Genomic DNA, 20,874 nt, shown 5'->3' with positions numbered 1-20,874 from the left:
TGCTAACAATTTGATGTTTGACTTCAATCTCTGAAACCATCTCCTTGATAAGATAAGAGACTTGATTCTGTTTTTGTTGCCATTGCTGACTTCCATTTGTAGGTTCCCATTTAGCTTGTCCTTAGATTTATTGTTCAGGTCAAGTGTTGACTCATTTCCTATATTGATGTTATCTTGGTTATTATCAGATTTTTCTCCATCCTTCATTTTTTTATTGCTGTATTTATCATTAAAGCCCTTTATAATGAAATTGGACACATCTCCTTCAGAAGTACCAAAGTCACTAGCATGAGTTTGGTTTTTATTATTAGCAATGTTTCCTTTGATTTGGTCTAAGACAATTTGTTGGGTGTTTCTCTTGAACTGAGAACCATTAAGGGGGTGGGTAATATGTTCATTCACAATGGTCCCATGGGGAATTGTAACCTCAGGGGCCTCAGGAGCCTGTTTATTATTAGGTTCATTGGACTCCTCACTTAAGATATTAAATCTGTTTTTAAGCACAAAGCTGATAGGAGTATTATCCTCTAGAGTATTTCGACTCTCGTTTGGTCCTTTAGAGATAGTTTTCTCCTCAAAAAGGGAGCTTTTATTTTAGGTTATATCAATGGTCATCTTAGTGTGAATAATGTTGTTGTTATTATGAGCATTTCCTCTAGAATGCAGAGGATCTTTATTAGAGTAAAGAGTATTTTAATGAGCATCAGACTGGGATTTATCATTCATATTCTTGTTTGCATCAGTCGTTCTGTTTTGTCTACGGTTATTTGACAAAACAGTCTGGGTATTATTATGAGTTTCATCCCCAACATGATTGTTCTTTATGGCTCACTGCTTTTTTTATCAGCTGAGGGCTCAATGTTGTTTTTGAGCATCGTTTGGTTCCTTCAATTACTTATTAGAGGACAATCCTAATATGTCCTCCTCTTCTACACAAATAACAAGTAATTATTCCACCCAATACCTCAATGTAATGTCCCCATTTTTCCACTAGACTCTTAGGCTCAAAGATTCACTTGTCACCCATCTCCACAGGTGAAGTTTAGTGTTTGGAGATGACTGGCTAACCAAGAATGGTTTATACTTTGTCATTTATTTGGCCTTGGCAAGTTTATAAGTTGTAAACTTTTTAATATTACATTATAAATCACTTTTCCTAAAATTGGAAAATATTTTATAAAGTGACTTTATGAGGAGGGTGAATTAATGCTAATATTATATTGTAAAGTTACTTTTACCTTAAGTGGTAATAATACATTAAAGTGACTTTATAAAGATGTTTATAAAGTAACTTTATTAAAAGGGGATTAATAAAAGTTAATGGAGAATTATAAGTTGACCCCTTGAGCGCCCTTTTCTAGATAACATGGGAAATAAACTTTAATATATAATTGGCCCCACTCATGACAAATTGGACCCATAAGGTGGACGCCTAAGTGGAGGAATATTCCTTGTGGAATCTTAGCATCTTTTAACCCTAAGTTGGGTGTGGGAATTTGGGAAGAAAAGAGGCTTCATAGGAAGATTTTTGGCATTATTGTTATTCATTTTTTGGAGAATACTTTTCATCAGCAGGTCTGCAACATGGTCGATAGAGATCTGAGAGCATATTGGAGATGAAAACCTTCAGCTTTGGTGACAAGACGTAGCCCTTTCACTAATTCAGCATTTGGACACACAAAGAACTTCATTTCAGGCTATTGGGGGCCAAAAATCAGATGTTTGCAGGCTTAGACAGCAATTATAGGGCTTTTACATCAGGTTTGAGCATATTTGGATGATCTTACCAGCAATTCAGACTTTATTCCAGCAGATCATACCATTCCTAGATGAGCCATACATCGAATTCTTGCCTGGAGTTTGTAGAAAATAATTACAAGGGTTTTAACTCAGCCAATTGCACTAAAATTCATTGTTGGCAATTAGGATCAGCAAATAAGTAGTTATTTTGGAGAAATAAGGTCATATGTGATCAGCATATTCAATAATACAGGGAAATTCTTCATTCCTGGAGGGCCTCGCCTGGCAAGGAGTTAGAATTCCATTTGGGTCTGCATATTTCTTCACCAATTGTTTTTTAGTAATTCATTCTAAGGTCAATAAAGTCAATTGGAGCTGTCAGCACATTTAGGAAGCTTCTATTTCATCATATATTGAATTTCAGTCAAATAAGGAGGCTCAACCAGGCAGGCTCAGAATACCTGGAATGCAAATTTGCTCATTAAGTGGAAATAAAAGTTATTCTTGATTTATTACTAAGTTGCCGATTCGGGTACGCGTACGGATACGGATATAGGTACGGATTCATGGGTACGGCGATTTTTTTCCCTTGGGTATGGGTACGTCTGTACATACATACATGCATACATATATATATATATGTGTGTGTGTGTGTGTGTGTGTGTGTTCAAACATTATAGACTATATCATTGTATAACTGCACGAAGAGTGATACTCATAAATCCATAATTGCCAATAAATATAAAAAAATAGAATATTTTGATATCTCATTCATAATTTGCAAAAATGAAAATACTCAAGTTTCAAAATGTCATTACACAATGAAAAATTAAATTATAATTGATTTTAATATTCATGTTCTTCATCAGAAGAGTCAAGGTCAATATCAACATTTGGTTCAATTTCATTTGAACCACAATCAATTGGATTGCCACTAACACTAGCTGTGTCAAGTGTAGAAGCTGGTTTAATTTCATTTTTCAAATATTTGACAGAACGCCAAATCATTAACAACGCAAGGAAAGTGATTTAACAAAACATAAGCAAACAGCTGCTACATATCCATAATGTAAATCAATTGAAATCAATCTCAGTATTACTGAGAAAAAGTTTACTAACCCTGTGTTCATATGTATAGCTCGCAAAAGTAACGGAAATGATATTTAATTGCTTGCCTGTTGGCATATTCTGATAAAAAATGCTGTCACAAAGTTGTGGGAGTGAAACTGGGGTTTTAGTTTATGAAGCTATGCTTGGGTACAGCCCTTGGTACTTCCTGGATGCCTGGGTTCTCTGTGGGTTCTTCACAGAAGGACCCATAGAGAACCCAAGTACCCAGGAAGAATCCAAGACGTACCTAGGAAGAACCCGAACTATACCGGTACCCGAACAGTACCAATACCAGGACCCGAGCTAAACTAGAAGAATCCGGCAACTTAGATTTATTACATTGTTGTTGTAGAAATCAGAAGCCTGAATTCAACTTTCAGTATTAGATTAGTTGTATTTTGCATATTTCTTTTATTGTGCAACATTCAAAAGTCAATAACACGCAAGCAAACCTCAAAACTCTTCAAAACCTAAAACATCTACACGCTGGTCAAAGAATATTATTTAAACAAATCTGTTAGATTGTGCCAATCAGCAGTTGGCATCTTTCACTCAATCTCACAGGTGTGGTTGTCTTCATTTAGGTTAATTCTAGTGTGGGTGTCTTCACTTTAGGACATACAAAGCACAAAAGCAAATGATACACAAAAGAAGAAATTTTAATTGTTAAATTTTTCTTAAAAAGATTATGCAAATTTGCAAAAGAAAGATTATAAATAATTAATTATTTAGTGATTCATTTGTGATACTAAAATAATAAATTTAAGTGGAGATTTGTAACGATGTAAATTCAAACTGTAAACACCTAAACTAACTATCAAATTTGTCAACCAAAATTAGTAATTTACTAATTAGTTGCTAAATTTAACAATGAATTTAAGAAACAGTCATGAAGGAAATATAAAATTGAATTTTTTCTCACCTTTGCAGCTTGCTGTTGCAACTTTAAACTTTATTGTTGAACTTTGGAAGTGATTTGGAATGAGGTTTAGATGCCTATTTATTGTTTTTTTTATGAGTGTTTAGAGTTTAGGTTGGGTCATCAAGGCCAGGGTTTGGGCACACAATTCTGAAACACTTTTTGATTTTAAAAAAAAGAAGTTTTCCTTTATTCTTTTGTGAGGGAAGTTTAGAAGTCCTTGGGATGGTTAGGAAACATAGGAGTTCCTAAGCCGTCTCCAAATGAAGGGGATGTCTTGGAAACCTCAACTCCTTGAGGTTGACATCTTGGAAACACTGAAGTAAAGATTAGAAAAAGACAAAACCCCAAAGGTACCTTAAATTAGTTTCCAGAGAAGAAACTATCTCAGTGCATCTGTGTCCTACGTAAAACCTGAAGTACAGAAAACAAAATTTTATGACAATTTAGCATGAAATTTAAAATGTACATTCTAAAAAGTATAAAATTAGAATAAATTATGTTGCTACTAATTTTCAGAGTAATATATTTTTCTTTGACCCTAATGTGGCAATGTTTTTCGGATTCTATGAGAAATCTCCTTTCATTTTTATCCTTCTATAATATAAAGGAATATTTGTGCCACTAACTTCAAAACAGACACAGAGAGAGACACTTAATTTCATCACTTACTAGTTTAAGATACAGATGCTCTCTTTGTTATGTGTTTAACTTTTTAAAGACAGTAGAAGAGATTGTAATATGGCTTATTTTAATTCCATATAAAATTATGATTGTAGTATCTTTTTAACATATACAGGAAACATTCAGAAGAAAGGCATTGTCTACCTGGAGATGCAAAGATCAATAGCTCTTCTGTTCCTATAAAAAACTGTTTATTCCATTGTACTGAGCCTTCTCCAGTTTCCACTCAGCAGCTTTTGAGGCATAGTGATATCAATCTATCACTTCAACAAAATGAACAACATGATAGCATAATAAAATGGTAATATTTAATTTAAAAGACGCATACCATCTAGTTCATATTTTTTTTTCTTAAGGGTTGTTCTGCATGTGTAACTGTTTTGCAGTCAGGATCCTGGAATAGAACTGCGTACAGATTTACAGGAGATAGATAAATTGGTAATAAATTCTATTTCCGTGAAATCCAAAGATGTTTCTCCTGGAGGGAAAAAGGATACAATTGACAATAATTATACAACTTCAAGGTCAGATATTCAAAACCTTATTTTAATTGCATGATATCAGGAAAAGAAAATTTATGCTTCATTTACTGCTTAGTCTTCAACCAGTAAAAATGATTTGAATTTTTTGGGGATTTAGTTTAAGAAAATATCCTGGAAAATAACTAAATTATCTAGCTAGGTTGACATGTCTATAGAAACTTTATTTTTGTTTTCAGTTTGCTTAATTCAAAGGCAGCTAATTGGGCTTCTTTGATTCTTGTTTAAAACTAGTTCTACATCAAAAGCCGGTTTCATAATAGATAGCTCCTAATTTTCATACTCTATGGGCGGATTGGGTTCTCAAGCACAATAAGAACAGGGATTCACATTTTGACATTTTGTGCATCTGAATTTGTTTTTGACTAGTTCCTTGAAGAGATGGCTGTGTTCTCCTCACTTTTTGACAAGAAGCCTCATTTTTTTTTTTTTGACTCAATTGTTTGTCAAGTATGAAGTCATTCAAATGTTTGTCCTTTCTTGTGAATTGGAATATGTGTTGTCATCTTGGTTATGTTAGGAATGGGTCAAATTTTTCTAAAAATTAAGCCTTTAAGTACAAAAATGTGTGTTCTAGTCCAAAGCGGAACTCCATAGTTTCTATGCAATCAAGATTTTTTTGCCAATTGCTTCTTTACTTCTGCTTTCTGTGTATTTTAACCGTGAAGATTTTATGCTGCTGAACAATTTTTTCGAATTTCTCTTGCTTGTTTCTGCAATATTATAGCTGTGGAGATTTGGAAATCTTTGGCAACCAAGTAATTTTTGCAAAATGCATACCACATTCCATTCTCCATCATTACTTTACTGGGGAACCTTGGAACCATCCTGCAAGTGAGCAATCTTTATAAATTACATGTTAATGTGGTAGAAACCTAAAACAGTTTTGCAATTTACCAAAAATTGCATTTAACGAGCTTTTACCTTGGCATGCACAAAGGACGTCTATATTCATTTGCATCATTTCTTTTTGTCATTATTGTCATTCCAAGTTGATTCCTCATACTATTAGCCCTACCTTCTTTGATCATTTGCTTCTTGTTTGCAACATAAACCCTACATCATTCTCTGATTAACGTTGTGTGCATTTCTTCTGAAACCCTACATTTTTCCTTAATATTGTCCTATAGGGCTTTGCATTAGAAGGCCATTTTCCATAATGCTCTCTTTGCTTTCAAGATTGAGATCCACGTCAATTAATGCCTTGGTGAGGGGATGTATAGATCGTTCTTGCAGCTAAGTTCCACGTGCCACAACTTCCTTATATTTTTGTACAGTTATCCAGTGAGCTTGAATGGAACCTCCAAGAACAACACATGCACTGGCATAGCCTTCTATACCTTATATGTCTATGTTGGCAATAATCTGCTATGGGGCTTCCTCTTGAGCTATAATATCAGTAATACCAACTTTCACTTTATCTTTGATTTGGGCCGCAAAGTACACATATTCTATGAATCCAAGCGTATCGCTTATGTTCCTATTTATTTTCTCAATGGAAGGTTCTAAGGCTAAGCATGATTCCAAATTTGACAAATCTTGCTTGAAGAAGTAAACACAAGTTGAGTACAATTGTGCCCTTCTATTTTGATCCTGCCAAACATTGTTATTTTACTTGGTAGAGAAATGCCATTATGATTCTAGTTTTGTATCTCCTTATTAAACCTTTCCAGAACCCACCTCTATTGGTCAGCTGAAGAGATTCCAAACCCAAAAGGGATACCCAAATATAATTATTTCTAATGCAGGGAATTGTATCATGACTATTATTGGTAACTTTCCTTTTTTCATGTGGTTTAGAGTGCATCAACTCTTATGGATATTTTTTGTTTGCTGGATATTTAAGGCAATCCATTCTATGCCCTATATTTAGCAATAAATTGAGAATCTAGCTTTTTCTTCCTTGGCAATGGACTTGGAGATACCTTCATAGCTGCTTTTATTCCATCCTTGATTGCTTTCAACAGTCGTCAAAAAATACATCCAGTTATGGTAATTTGGATTAGAAATCCATGTAAAACGTTGCATCTTCAGACCATTTGGGCTTCCTGCATAAAATATTTTGTTTTTTAAAATCCCATAGCTTCCTGCTGAACCCAATCAAGTTGAATTCTAAATTGGAACCAAAAGACAACACATGAACTGTTTATTTAATTACTTGCTGGTCCAAACTGTTATTGGGTAGTGGTTTCTTATGTATTACAATGTAGTGAAGCATTTTGGTTTAACTGAGTGTCAGACGCATGTAGTAAAACAGCATTGATGCTGCAGTTTACCTTCTTTACTACAAGCAATACACATTATGTTGTAATCTATGTTATTAGACTTTGAAGTAATTTCAAGATTTAAATTGTTGAACAAAAGGACATGGTCATTTTCAACTTAATTTCCTTCTTTGCAAGTGGAATTTCAACAATATTAGTTATAGTGTTGGTAGTTGGATAAAAGACAGCTTATAACATGTATTGATGTTTTCTTTGAATTTTAGAATAATATTGACTCCTGTTGTGGTACACAGACCTCGAGAGAACTTTTTGCAGGGATTGAGAAAACAATGCCAAAACACATCTTTGGCTAAAGATGTAGATAAGGTGGCAACAGAAAGAAATTCTTCTGCTGCACAGTCAAAGACCCAACATACTCCTCAGAAAGACCTTTCTGAAGTTGCCAAGACTAATGAAACTAAAATTAGAGCTGGAAAGGATTTACTTGGGGAGAATTCTAAAGCTATAATTAGTGCAACAAAATTGGCATCTGTTGTGATCCCCTTGAAACCCTCAAAAAATCTTCCTACCTTGCAGGTTTCCAGGTGCCACCCAAAAATCTTAATTTTCATTGCAGTTATCTCTAAACCAGAACACTTGCCTTAATAGTTCAGTAAAGCTTAAATCTTGGCTTAATGCAGGCCCCAGGTAGCAAATGGAAAACCAAAGACTGTCTTAAAGCAGACAAATGAAAGACTGTCTTCCTCAAAGCTAACGATAAGCCTCTCTCCAAATAGGCCTCTCGCCAAGAAGATCTTGCCTTTAACTGAGCTGAACAATACACCATCGTCTCCTCTGCCACCACTGAAAAGAAAGCCAATGGAGGTCTGTTTTAACTTTAAGATATCTTATTCTAGCGATGCCTATTTGTGTGGAAATAATTCTTTGAATAACATAATGTAGATTGGAATTATATAAATGTAATAGTGTAAGTATGGCATTATTATATCATGCCTATAATTTTTGTACGCTATAAAAATTACCTGTCATCACAGTGGACTTTAAATGTATAGTCCTTAACATTGTATTGATTTTTTCTTTTCATTATGATTAACATTGTAGGTTAAAATTTCCAGTTTTGATATGGTTAATTTATCAATTGCATTCTCATGGTTTTGATAGCTGTCTCTAGGAATCTTTGAAGTTGTTTCATACCATGTAAAAACTAAAAGGACTCTAGGGGCAGCATCTAGAAATTTAGAATTATATGTGGGTTAGCATCTCCTTTCAAAATTATACAACTGTTATGGTTTGTGTTCTTTATCTCAAATATTTTGTGAAAACATAGAACCTTTAGAGCTGGAAACATAGAAAGAGCATTACAGGGAGTTATGAGTTTTCAGAATGACTGTACGATTCTACCCCTTGTACAGGGCACTGAAACCAAGAAGTCATCTCTAAAACTCCTAATATCGCTGATTAAGCTAATTTGACATAGGTTGTCTCCTTTGACAAATCAGAGTGCTGAGTTGCATATGCAATACAAATCGTTTAATTATACTAGCTTGGTTTGCTTCTAGAATTGCTTCTTTTGTATTAATCTAAAATAAATCCAGGGAAGTTCTCTCATAGATAGTGTAGGATAAAATTTGACATTATAATGGGAAAATCGAAAATGTACCTCTACTGAGCATTGGATATGCTTTTTTACAAAGCACAATAACAACTCACACTCAAGATATATATTCTCTAGTCTTTATATTACTCCATGGAAATACACCCTTGTGCACTTTTTAGTGCTTCTCGCAAAAAACAATCCTGCAGCATGGAAATGCACTTAAGTAGTGTTGACGTGTTTTTGTTGACAGTGTCAAATAAAGTTGCCCATCGGTCACTTTACTCTCTCTTGATCAAAGTACGATTGTATGCTAAGATTGCAATAAGCTCAAACGATCAACTCCAAGGTTCCTATCCGCAATGGATGTGACTCAGTTGGCTTGATGTGATATGCCGGTAATCCAAGGGGACTTATGTTTGGATCATTCTTTCACTTCTTTGTTGTGGCTGGAACTTCATCATCGGATATAGCAATAATGTGATGTTCTCCTTCGGATGAACTGGAAATAAAGGGGAAAGGGTTAGAAGGATCTAAATCTACTCCTAAGGGCAGTGATATCAATAGATAATGCTTTAGTGGACAAATTCCAAATAAAACAAGCTCTGCTTCGCCAAGTTTAACTACAACTCTGCAAGAACCGGTGCAATCTTCTGAGGATGTTGAAGGATTTTCACATTGAGAAAGTGCATTTGAATACCCAACATAGTGCAATCCAAATGACTATTCACAATCGAACTTAGCACAAATTTGGTGGCTCGGGTTAACTTTACACTGCAACTTATAATCAACAAGATGCAAAAAGTATGAACCATGGAAATTCATCAAACACCATTACATTCTCCATTGAAATCAAAGCACTATATGACTTCTACTCTAAGTGAGGAAGGTGAAACCATGCAAGTCTTGAAAAATAACTTAAGTGGACACCATCAAATAACAATGTTTCATTGTTATTATCTCTAAAACTTATTGCAACAATTTCATACATATCTCCCTCCCTTACAAATGAGGGGGTCGCCCCTTTATATAGACTTCAAGCCTTGGCTACATGCAAAACCCTAATTAGGGATTCTCCCTAAAAGATTCCCCACACTTGATGCAACAAGGTGGGAATCAACAATAAATGCCCATTATGCCATATACAATTAAGTCCATCCCCTTACAATTAGTATCCAAAATGCATTAAATGCACCACTCTCCACTAAATTTGCCCAACGTGCATTGAATATTTCTCCATGTAAAAATCACCCCATCATGTTATAAATGCACCATCATCTCCACATGTGATGACTGCATGCAAAAAGAATCTGCCATAATGTCTTAAATGTGATGGCTGCATGCAAGAAGATGGACCATTGACTCAACATGCGTTGACCTGGCTGCCACTTGGTGAGAGACCCCTGGAGAGAAAACTTTACCCGGGAAGAATTTCTTGTGTGTTTTGATTTCATCTTGTTCCGAGGAAGCTTTTTCATCGACTTTCCACAACTCCAATTTTTTTAGGGATTTTTTGAAATTTGAGTTCCTGGGTCTAGGAGAGAGAAAATTCTCTCACTAAGCAAAATCTGAAAAAAAAATTGAAATTCGGATGGATTTGGATGCTCGAAGTGGGATTTTTTTCAAAAATTTTCCTGGGGGGGTTTGTCTTGTTCAGTTCATCCTTGATTCCTTCCTTGCTTGGAATTCCGCCTTGAAGGAAGGAATTTTCAACGCTTAGCCAAATTTTCACCTTTTCCAAGAATTCTGTCATGAAGGAAGGAATTTCCATCACGGCCAAATTTTCACCTTTCCTAGAATTTTGTTCTGAAGGAAGGAATTTCCAACACTCAGTCAATTTTTCACCTTTCCTATTTTTTAGGAATTTTTCCATTTTTAGTTTCGGGATTCAGGTTAGAGAAAACTTCTCACTTGGCCAATTTTTCTTCTTGTCTTGAAATTTCTTTATTCTTTGGTGAATTTCCATGCCTGGGAAGGGAATTTTGAATTCTTCCCTGAGGGAATTTTCCTTCTCTCAATTTCTTCCTTGTTTGGAATTCCAATCTTGGGTGTTGGAATGACCATATGGAGGAATTTTCTTCTCTTGCTTTCCCTTCCTGCCTTCCATTCAGCGCTCTGGCTTGGACTTAGGCGTGGAAATCATATGGCGAAGGAATTTGACCTTTTTTGACCTTTCCATGGTGCCATGGGATTCAACTTTCTTTCCTTGACTTGGGCATGAATTTGATGTCTCATAGGAATTTTCCATCAATTTTCTTGTTTTTCCATGACCTCTTCATTTTAGCGTCCATCACTTGACTTGGGCGCTAAAACACCCTAGTGGAGGAATTTCAAAAATTTCAACTTTTCCATGGCTTCATCTTTCCAATGCCCCCAACTAACCTTGGGCACTGAACATGCATGATTGAGGAATTTGAATGCTTGTTGATTTTCCTTAGCATCTCCAATTTGGTGACTATCTCCAAACTTGGGCACTAATTCCATACAATGAAGGAATTTTTGAATTTTGAGTTTTTTCCTTGACCCCTTCATTCTAGCGCCCCAACTCCAACTTGGTCACTGTTTTGGCAAGGTCATGGAATTTTGAGGGTGGAGGAAAATTCCTCCCCCAATTGCCATGGAGGAAAATTCCTCCATGGCCTCAATTTGGTGCCCATGCCATTTGGATGCATTCTTCTGCCTTAGGGAATCCTTGATTTCTCATCCAGACTTAGCCCTTCTTTTGCTCATTCTAGATCAGGATGCCATTTTAGGAGTTGAAGTGGATTTCTCTGTCGGACTTAGTCAATTTTTTCAATACTTTCCACTTCTGGAATGATTCCCATACTTAGCCAATTTTTTGATTAGTAGCCTTCTTTTTCGACTTTCCGGATTTAGACGATTCTTCAGGGATGTTCAGTCTTCAGTGTTTGCTTGTGAAGAACCTACCAAAAAATAAACTTTCCCAAAATAGTAAATGTTTTGGAATGTTAGGATTAGGGCAAAACAGGACACAGAGGCACTTACTAAAAATAGAAACTTACTAAAAATGAAAACTTCTAAAAATAGTAAGTTTGATTTTTGACAAAATTAGACCAATCCGGAAGGCAGTGAAATCCCTAAAAAATAGGAACTTTCTAAAAATAGGAATTTGCTCAAAATTCGCTCAAATTTCACTAGCGGGTTCCTTAAAGGGTCTTATTCCAATGCAATGCTCAGCTTTTCCAAAACCCTAAAGGAAAGGCCTCAAATCCAAGTTTGAAGGGCAATTCCCTAAAATGGACAAAACAGACTCCAAACTTAGCCAATTTTACTCAAATGAGTTGCAGACTTTATCAAATCGACCCCCAAACACTTGCAAAGTGAGGAGACTAATGAGATTGTCGCGAAAAAACCCAACAAACAAAAGCCAAAAGATCGAGAGGGCCTAAAAAGTAGGGGGTCCCCATTTGCAATGGGACGATGTGGGAAAACATCACAAGTAATCATCCATATTTGATCAATATTTGTATTTTTAAGAATCAAGAAAATCAGTTTTTTTTTTTCCAGCCACACTCTTCTTTCATTGTTGTTCTCATCGACAACTTTTTGCTGAATGGTTGTGAACACAATCCTACTTAGGAGGCCATGAGTTCTGAAACAACCATCTTAGATGCATTCTACTCTCAAAGAAGCCATCAAATTGGAATACCTTGTTGATACTATTGTCATTCTATGACACCCTTGGTCCATCAGTGAGAATCAATTAGAGATATCTTCCATGGATTAGCACTACCCCAGATGATCAAGCACAAAACCAATGGAATCATGAAATGCTCAAGTGTTCTTTCGTCGCGAGGCAGGCTTCGGGCCTTCCCCTTTCCCCTTGCATCTTGCCTTTGTACCTTGGAGTCCGTTGGTCCTCTGTCTTTCTCTTTTCCTTCTTAGGAATTCCAGATTTCGGGATTTAGGGAATCGATCTACCCCTTCCCTTTTTGGGAAGAGGTATCCCATCTCACCGAACCTTGAAACCTAGCTTTCCCTTCTTTTCTGGATTTCAGGATTTGAGAAACTAGTCTACCCCTTCCCTTTTTGGGAAGAGATTTCCCATCTCCCCGAACCCCAAAACTCGGCCTTCCCTTCCTTTCTGGATTTCAGGATTTGGGGAATTGGTCTACCCCTTTCCTTTTTGGGAAGAGGTATCTTGTCTCCTTGAACCTCAAAACCCGACCTTCCCTTCCTTTCCGGATTTCGGGATTTAGGGAACCGGTATGTTGGTGTACATTTTATCATTCATTGAACATTAGAATAAAATGTCAAGGACACTCTACCCTCTCTTGAACAAAATCACTACATGTTCCAAGATTGCAAAGAAAGACCACACGGCGACTCCAAGGTTTATATGTGCGATCGAGCGACTTTATGTGGGATAACTTCCTTGGTTATGTATGCTGAAATACAAGGGGGACTTACACTTGGCTTGTTCAATTCACAATGAAGGTCTAGACAATGAAGCTCTATCATTTGGGTCTTGGATCATGGACTTAAAGAAAATTGAAAAGGAGATAAGGGCTTAGAAGTTCTAATCTATTCCTAAGAATTCAAGAGACGGTATTGACTTGGTGAAACCAATAACCATGCTTTGCTTTGCCACGTTGGGGACAACTACACAAAGTGGGTGCAATCTTCAAGGGATGTGCTTATGATTTTTATGTCACAAATAACTACCATCAAACCGAACAATATTTATAGACAGAAGTTAAGCATCCACAAAGTATGCTTAGACTAACTTTACACAATGAACAAAAATCATCTGTTTATCAAAAGTATGAGCAGAAGATTCACCATAAATCAATAATTATCAGATCTTGCATTCGTCTAACATACATGAAATAAAATCTAAACTATGATTACATATCCAAAGGCATGGACAAGGGTGGAGTGTCCGGCAGAGAACTAATAAGCGGAGGCTCCAAGGAAGGAGCGATGAAGACTTGCACCCACTTAGGGGGAGGGTCATCAAAGGTCCTTGCAGCAGCGGGAAGCGAAATCAAAACTGATGCAGAAGCGGGAGCCACCAAAGGAACAAGCTCCGAAATAGCAGCGCTGCACCAGCGGACTGTAAGGCAGCGTCACGTGCTCGAGCCTGGGCCCATCGGAAGCGTTTACACTCGCGCGCACGCTTGTTCTGACGGACGTGGGGACCGCCAATCGTAGTCTAAGATGAATCAGGAGCATCATGCTCCATAGGAGAGGCCTCCGAGATTGACTCAAGGACAAGAGAAGGCCTAACCGATGAAACAGGAGGGACATCCTAAACGGGCACCACATTCACAGCGACAGGCAGCCGACCTCGCTTTGCTCGAGGAACAGGTGGAGGAATAGGAGGCGTCTGCGTGGTTTGTGACGTAGATGCAAGAGGAGATGAAGGAACCCAAGACAAGCGCTTTCCCTTCGCATAGCGAGATGGCCTAGGGATGTCGGCCATGATGGGAAGCTCGAAGGGTGGTCGGGTCGTGGACTTTGGTAGTGAAGGTGCCTTTCCTTTGGCTGCACTAGGTGTAGTCCCAGGAACAGATGACACCACTAGGGTTTGCGTGGTCCTAGGCAGACAAGGAGGTCTTGGTGCGGGAGTGGGTTTAGCCCCAGCCCCTTGCGATGGAGGGACATGTGGCACAACCCGTTCCAAGACTAGGATCTCGGGTGCTGAAGTTGATGCAAGAGGCAACAAAGGTGCAATAGGTTGTGCCGACATAGAAGCCGACTCCCCCGTCTTGTATTTATAATATGCATGGTATAAAAGGTCACTGCGGGGAAGCATGGGCCCAATCGGGGCAGGCTAGAAGTGATCCAAAGAGAAGTCCCCACGGGCAATCAACGGTCGATAGCCAGTGTCCTGGATGACATGCACTGTGCCCTCATGAGGAAACTTTAAGCACTTGTGAACCATGGAAGGAACCACCTCCATGGCGATCAACCACAGGATCCCGAGTCTGACTTGGAAGAGATCACACTTAGGGATGATAGTAAAAACCGAGGACACCGCCTTGGGGGCTACCATGACCGTCAAGGTGATGCTGCCCAATGGGTTGATAGAGAATCCATGGTGGGTCCGCAAGGTAGTGCGGCACTTGTCATAGATCGGCCTATGCCATCCATTCACGAAGAGTGTCTCCTCTATGATGACATCAACTCTGTTGGAGGGGTCAACCATCACACCTGTGACAGTTTGACCTTTCAATCGAGATGGGATATAGAGAGGAGTAGGCTCTCCGCAATATGGGGCATCGAGCGGTGTGAATGAGATAAGAACGTCAGACATCTTCCCCTTCTGGGTAGGGGGGGAGATGATAGGGGTGACGATCACCATATTGACATATTGACCACCATCCAAGGTCAGATCAGATGTAGAAATCACATTTGTCGAGTATGGAGGAAACGGGTTGGTATAGATCTGCAAGTCACTGTTGGTTTTATCTACGGACTTGTTCGACTTGTGTTTCCTTGCGTCAACTTTGATAGCCCCATTGTCGATGGTCTTGGACAATGTGTCTAAGACGATAACATCTCTCAGTGTCGTGACCAGGCACACGATGGTAATGACAATATTTCGACCCATCGAACCAGCGAGGGTAGGGTCGGCTATCTGACAGAGGTTTAGGATTAGGTAGGGTGATCAGGTTGTCTCGCAACAACCTGTTGGTGTTTGTTTCATCATCTACCAAACATTAGAACAAGATACCCAAAGGTATTCTATCCTCTCCTGAAAAATCACTGCTGATTCCAAGGTCTATATGTGCGAACAAGCAACTTTAATGGGATAGCTACTTGGGTAGTTGTTGACGTGTATTTTGTACACAATCATACACAGAATAAAATACCAATAGGCATCTTATCCTCTCTTGAGAAAATAGTCTCTAACTGCTGAAGATTCGCGTAATGGATCAGTTAGGTGGACTCCAAGGTTCTTTTAGTGGGGTCTCCACGTGTGGACAAGCTTTTTTTAGTGGTATGATGTGATTTGCTGTTTCCTCCAAGGGGTCTTACGTATTCAAAGTTCGAAGATTTTACTAAACTAAAAGGAATTTTCAAAAAAAGGCAAAAAGATAGGGTTTAAGAGGTCTAATCTAACCTAACCCTATGAATGACTTAGCATGGACGAGATTTGGCAAGACTCAACCAACTTCAATTTTGCCATAAGATAACAACTCAGTTGAAATTAGTGCGATCTTCTAAGGTAATATAATGATATTCAATGCATCAAAGACCAAGGACACTACTACGAAGGTACATATCCAAGACACAATGATAATTGAAGATTAAGGACTCAAAGTGTTTTCCAGTTGACCACGCAAGGCGTTCCTACAATCAGCAAGAAGCTAGTGGTTTGGATTGCAAATCCCACCAAATATCAAATCTCACACTTAGTCTTTCAAATTAACAAACTACTTCGATTGAGCACGATTCAAGTGTATCAAACAACCATGAAGATAACTCAAGAAATTTGCAACAAAACACCATAACTTCAATATTTTATTGATTTCCAAGTCATCATGTACAACAATTGCTTGAATTTCTCTCTTCAAGACTCAATCTTGCTACAAAATAAAATTGCTTACAACTCTAATCTCTCTTCTCTATTACATCAACTATTGACTCTTCGACTATTATCTATTGAAATGAAAAATGGGGGTATAAATAGCATCCCCAGTTACAATGAAAGGTCCAGATTGAAAGTAAATCAATGGACAAGATCATGACACCTAAACCCTAATTAGGGTTTGTTACAAATGACCTCCTTTTTACTGAACAATATTAAATACATAGCCAAATATTAAATTCGGCACAAAAACCTAGGAGGTATCAACCAATGAGAAATAAGATGTCATGTCATCTGCAACAACCTTTCATCTAGAATCTTATTCCCTTTCCAATTCTCTTTCTTAGCATATGCAATGAATTTTGTCACGATTCCTTCGTTTCTGTGATTGGAATCTCGGGAAGATTCTTGATACTCTCTTCTAAGTGGATGATCTGATCGAATGCATCTAGAAGAGCTGCGTCCCAAGTAGGTTCAAGTTCCTTCGTTCTATCAATCAGGAGCATGGTGGCATACATCTGATCATACTGCTCATCTGTAACATCTGCGTCCTTGCGAAAGATGATCTTGATTCTATCCTCAAATTCCTAGATATCCACATCTGTCTCGACCTCGATCCTTCTGCCAAGAATGGTACGAAGTACCTCAAATACTCTGTCCTGGATCGGATTGATTACCTCCTCAACTTGACCACATCTAACACTGATGTCCTCGAAGAGAACACTCTTTATATGGAGTAAGGTTGACCACTGAAATAAACTGTGAGAATCACCTTCCAAGATCCTCTCTTGCGCTAAAATTCTTCTGGATGTGTGTCTTATTACTTTCAAGACAGGGATGACAACGTCCTTGGTATGGGCAAATGCAGCTACTGTTGCCATCAATCTGTGGATTATCTCAAGAACTTGGATAGCCTGATGAATAATCTTCGTCATCCTTGAAACAAAATCTATGGCCATTGTATGAGATCTATCCATCCAACTACATGTACGCTGGACCAGGTTCCTGAATCTTTCTGCCTCATTGATCGATTGAAGGGGCAATGCTTGCACTGGTGATCTAACTGGATCCTGACGTCCCAAAGGTTCATTGATGTGACTGAAATATGTCCTCCATGCACCGACCTCTCTCTCAAGCTTTCTATTCTTTTCCACTTCTTCTCTAAACTTGTCCTTCAATGCCTCAAATGTGTCGGTGGCATCATCTAAAGTCTGCTCTGCTGTGGATGGTCCTAACTCAATAGTCTGTACATCATAATCCTCTGCTAGGATCTCACCCTCATATTTGTCTGCTGCCGGTGTAGCTATCTGCAGTTTCCTAGATCCAGTCTCATCTCGAATCATCTTGGACATCTTTGTAGCCTTCTTCTTCTCTGTTATCACATGTGAACGCCCAACAAGGCTCTCTAAATCAATTGCATTGTCCTCGTTCTCAATTACGATCACCTTAGTCAATCTTTCCTTCAACCAATCTGGGATATTCGATCTTGTCTCTTGAACTTGAATCTCTTTATGTACTATTTCTTCTTGTCTGGGAGGAGATGTTATTTCATTATCTTCTTCTAACTCATAGTCTTGGAGAGATCCATCTGACGAAACATGTTGTGCCTGTCCTTCCTCCTGCCTGTCATTCTGTACCATAGACTCCATGGATTCTTCCACTCGAACTGTTCTATTCTCTGGTCTAGAAGAAGTACCTGGTGTTTGATCTTTGTTGGCACCTTGCTTTTTCTTGGAAGACTCCTTCTTTTCTGATCTTTCCTTTCTCTTCGAACCTCTCGAATGGAGATTGCCCTCACTGGCACATCGAAGGTTACCTTCACCTGAATTCCTAGGATTAGGATTGCCTTCACTAACACTGGCTCCACCTTCGGCTGGTTTCTCTTCCAAAGTAAAAGACATAGCTACGCCTTGTTCTCTCAACTTCTGATGCTGAACGTCTACCCATCTGCGAGTACAAGACAAGACTGGTGCCATCAAATCATCTAAATCCACGACTTCAGGCTCATTCCAATCCAACCTTATTGTTTTGCTTTCTCTATCATAGGAAGACTGGATGTGCCTGCCATTGTCCTGAGCTTGGTCGGCCACTCTGTAAATCCTGCATTTCCTGATGAAATCCAAAGGTAATCTAGAATGTATCTTTCGTTTCACTTCGAGATCATCTAGGAGGTTCATCATAAAATCTTCAATTTGGTGCTCATGTTTAAATCTTCTGCCGACTGTCTCCTCTAAATGTCCATGTGGATCAAAACTATTCCTCCAAGCAAAAGATGAAAAAGAATACAAGGCTAACTCCTTCTCTGCGTCATCCATGGCTAAGACATTAGGACATACCTCAACTGAATTATCCAAAATAATAGGTACCTGAACTCCGTTCTGATGTCTGTGTCTGAATGCCTTCACATATGCTGCCAACTGCCTTGTTACTTCAAGTAACACAATTCTGTCTGTCGGGTACCTCGGCAACATGTATGGGGGTAAAGGACATCCATGCACTCTAATGTAAGTGAACTTGGGAAACTGAATGAACCAAGCACCGTACCTCTTGATGAATTCCTGGGCATCCTGAGATAATCTGTTGTGAATCCCTCCTTGCAACGTCCTTGTGATGTTCATCGTGAAAGTATCATTAACTAACTTGTAGTTCTTCCCTGGCGGATGATGCAAGTAGGCATAGGAATCACAAGCTCTGACCTCGCCGGGTCCTCTTCCAATCATTCCTCTGTGAGGTAGTCCTGCGTACTCAACACTCCTGATCAAAGCATAGATGACGTATGAACTCATGTGGAAGGACTTAGTAGCCCTGAGTCTCCTCAACTGTACGTCTAAGTAGTGGCTAATTATCCTAGCCCAATGTATTGTACCCTTTCCTTGAACAATCACCTGGATGAAGTAAAACATCCACTTCTCAAAATAGAAGGCATGAGGTGCTCCTGTAACTCGGTTGAGCATAGTAATCAAATCTCTGTACTCCTCCTGGAAATCAATCCGATGCGGTGTGTTCGGTACCTTGCTTAGACGGGGACGACTCTTAAGTAGCCAGTTCTTATTGATTATGCTTAGGCAAGCATCTGGATCATCATCGTACACTGATCTGGCTCCCTCAATGCTCTTGTATATCATGTCCCTGTGCTCTGGAAGATGGAAAGCTTCACTTATGGCTTCCTCTGAAAGGTACGCCAAAGTGTTTCCCTCATTGGACACAATTGTCCTGGACTGTGGATTGTAGTGACGGGCACACTCGATCATCAACTCGTGGCACTGAATAGCTGGAGTAAAACCGGCCGCCTTAATGATGCCACTCTCTATTATTCTCCGGGCGATAGGTGATGGCTTGCCAATGTAGGGGACCTCTCGAAACTTCTTCGTGCTAAAGTTCCCCAAGCTTGTATCTCCAATGTTGCTCCACCTCGACACGATCTTGGTCTCCACTTCTTCGGTCTTCTGATCTTCTTTCATGAGAGCTGAGCGACTGGTGGATGCTCCCGCCTTCGGGGTCGCCATACCTACACAACATTTCATTATAAGAACTAGATTTTGCAATGAATAACGTAAATAAGAGAGAAAAGTTTTTTAGGAAACGTCATGATAAGTCCCTGGAGTTATCATTTCCTAAAAAACAATGATTGAGCCAAGAGATTCGAAATTCAAAATTTCAAAATTTAAAATATGACGACGAATGAATAAAACAATAAAAATTAAATCGCCATACCTCAAAAGAGAGCTAACTTCTAGAATGCAAAAAGGAAAAGATCGCCTAGGCAAAATTGATGGTAAAAATAGATCTTCAATGTGGTCTCCCCAAAAAATCAACTTCGCCACCCTTGGATTGAACGTGATCTTCAAGTCTTTAGCAAATTCGCCTTTGATGTGATCTTCAAACTCGCTCAAATGGGTCTTCAAGTTCGCACCACCCTAGATAATTAAGCGCCACCTTTGGTCTTCAACGTAATTCGCACTCCACACAAGATGATATTAGCGCCACCTTTGGTTTGAAATCGCACTTCTTTCCTTCTCCTCAAGATCGCATGTGAAAGGATAAAATGATGATGTGAAAATGATAATTCCACTCCCCTTATATAGCGCTTGCAATCGATTTATCCCTTAGGCCGACTTGGAGATAAAAAACACTTTTTAAAAATGATTTTAAATGATTTGCAATAAAATAAGAAGGCCGACCTCCTTAAATGAGCGCTTGAAATCGATTTTATATTAATTAATTAATTAATTATTAATGCCTTGCGTTCTTTATTTGCAAATTTCGATTTTAATAAAGGCAAAAATAATTAATAAAGATCAACGCCATATTAAATGCCAATTTAAATAGGATTTTCAATTTTTTATCGATTTTAGCATTTAAGGAAAATTTGAAATGTTTATTTGGCGCCAAAACTATGAAAACAAAGGGGACGTACCTCATCGCTCTGGTCCCTTGGAGAGGGACAGGAGCGATCCATTATTTTGTCTTGATTTTGCATTTTTTCACGTTCAACTCCTTCATCT

The 20,874-nt window shown here is 38.4% G+C and overlaps 1 protein-coding gene across 1 annotated transcript in view; it reads left to right on the top strand.

The window, feature by feature from the left end:
• LOC131071930 (uncharacterized) overlaps window positions 1–8,232 on the top strand; it is a 42,114-nt gene extending 33,882 nt beyond the window's left edge. The window contains exons 7-10 of the mRNA XM_058007904.2: window positions 4,569–4,754; window positions 4,840–4,977; window positions 7,511–7,801; window positions 7,898–8,232. Coding sequence (XP_057863887.2) covers window positions 4,569–4,754; window positions 4,840–4,977; window positions 7,511–7,801; window positions 7,898–8,159 — 877 coding nt within the window. The 3' untranslated portion in view covers window positions 8,160–8,232. The remainder of the gene's footprint in view (window positions 1–4,568; window positions 4,755–4,839; window positions 4,978–7,510; window positions 7,802–7,897) is intronic.
• Window positions 8,233–20,874: the final 12,642 nt, after the last annotated feature.

This window comes from Cryptomeria japonica, chromosome 7 (genome assembly GCF_030272615.1).
Source record: "Cryptomeria japonica chromosome 7, Sugi_1.0, whole genome shotgun sequence".
In the NCBI taxonomy this organism is placed as follows: Eukaryota; Viridiplantae; Streptophyta; class Pinopsida; order Cupressales; family Cupressaceae; genus Cryptomeria; species Cryptomeria japonica.
The sequence above is the reverse complement of the archived record's forward strand: the minus strand, read 5'-3'. Positions and strand labels throughout refer to the sequence as shown.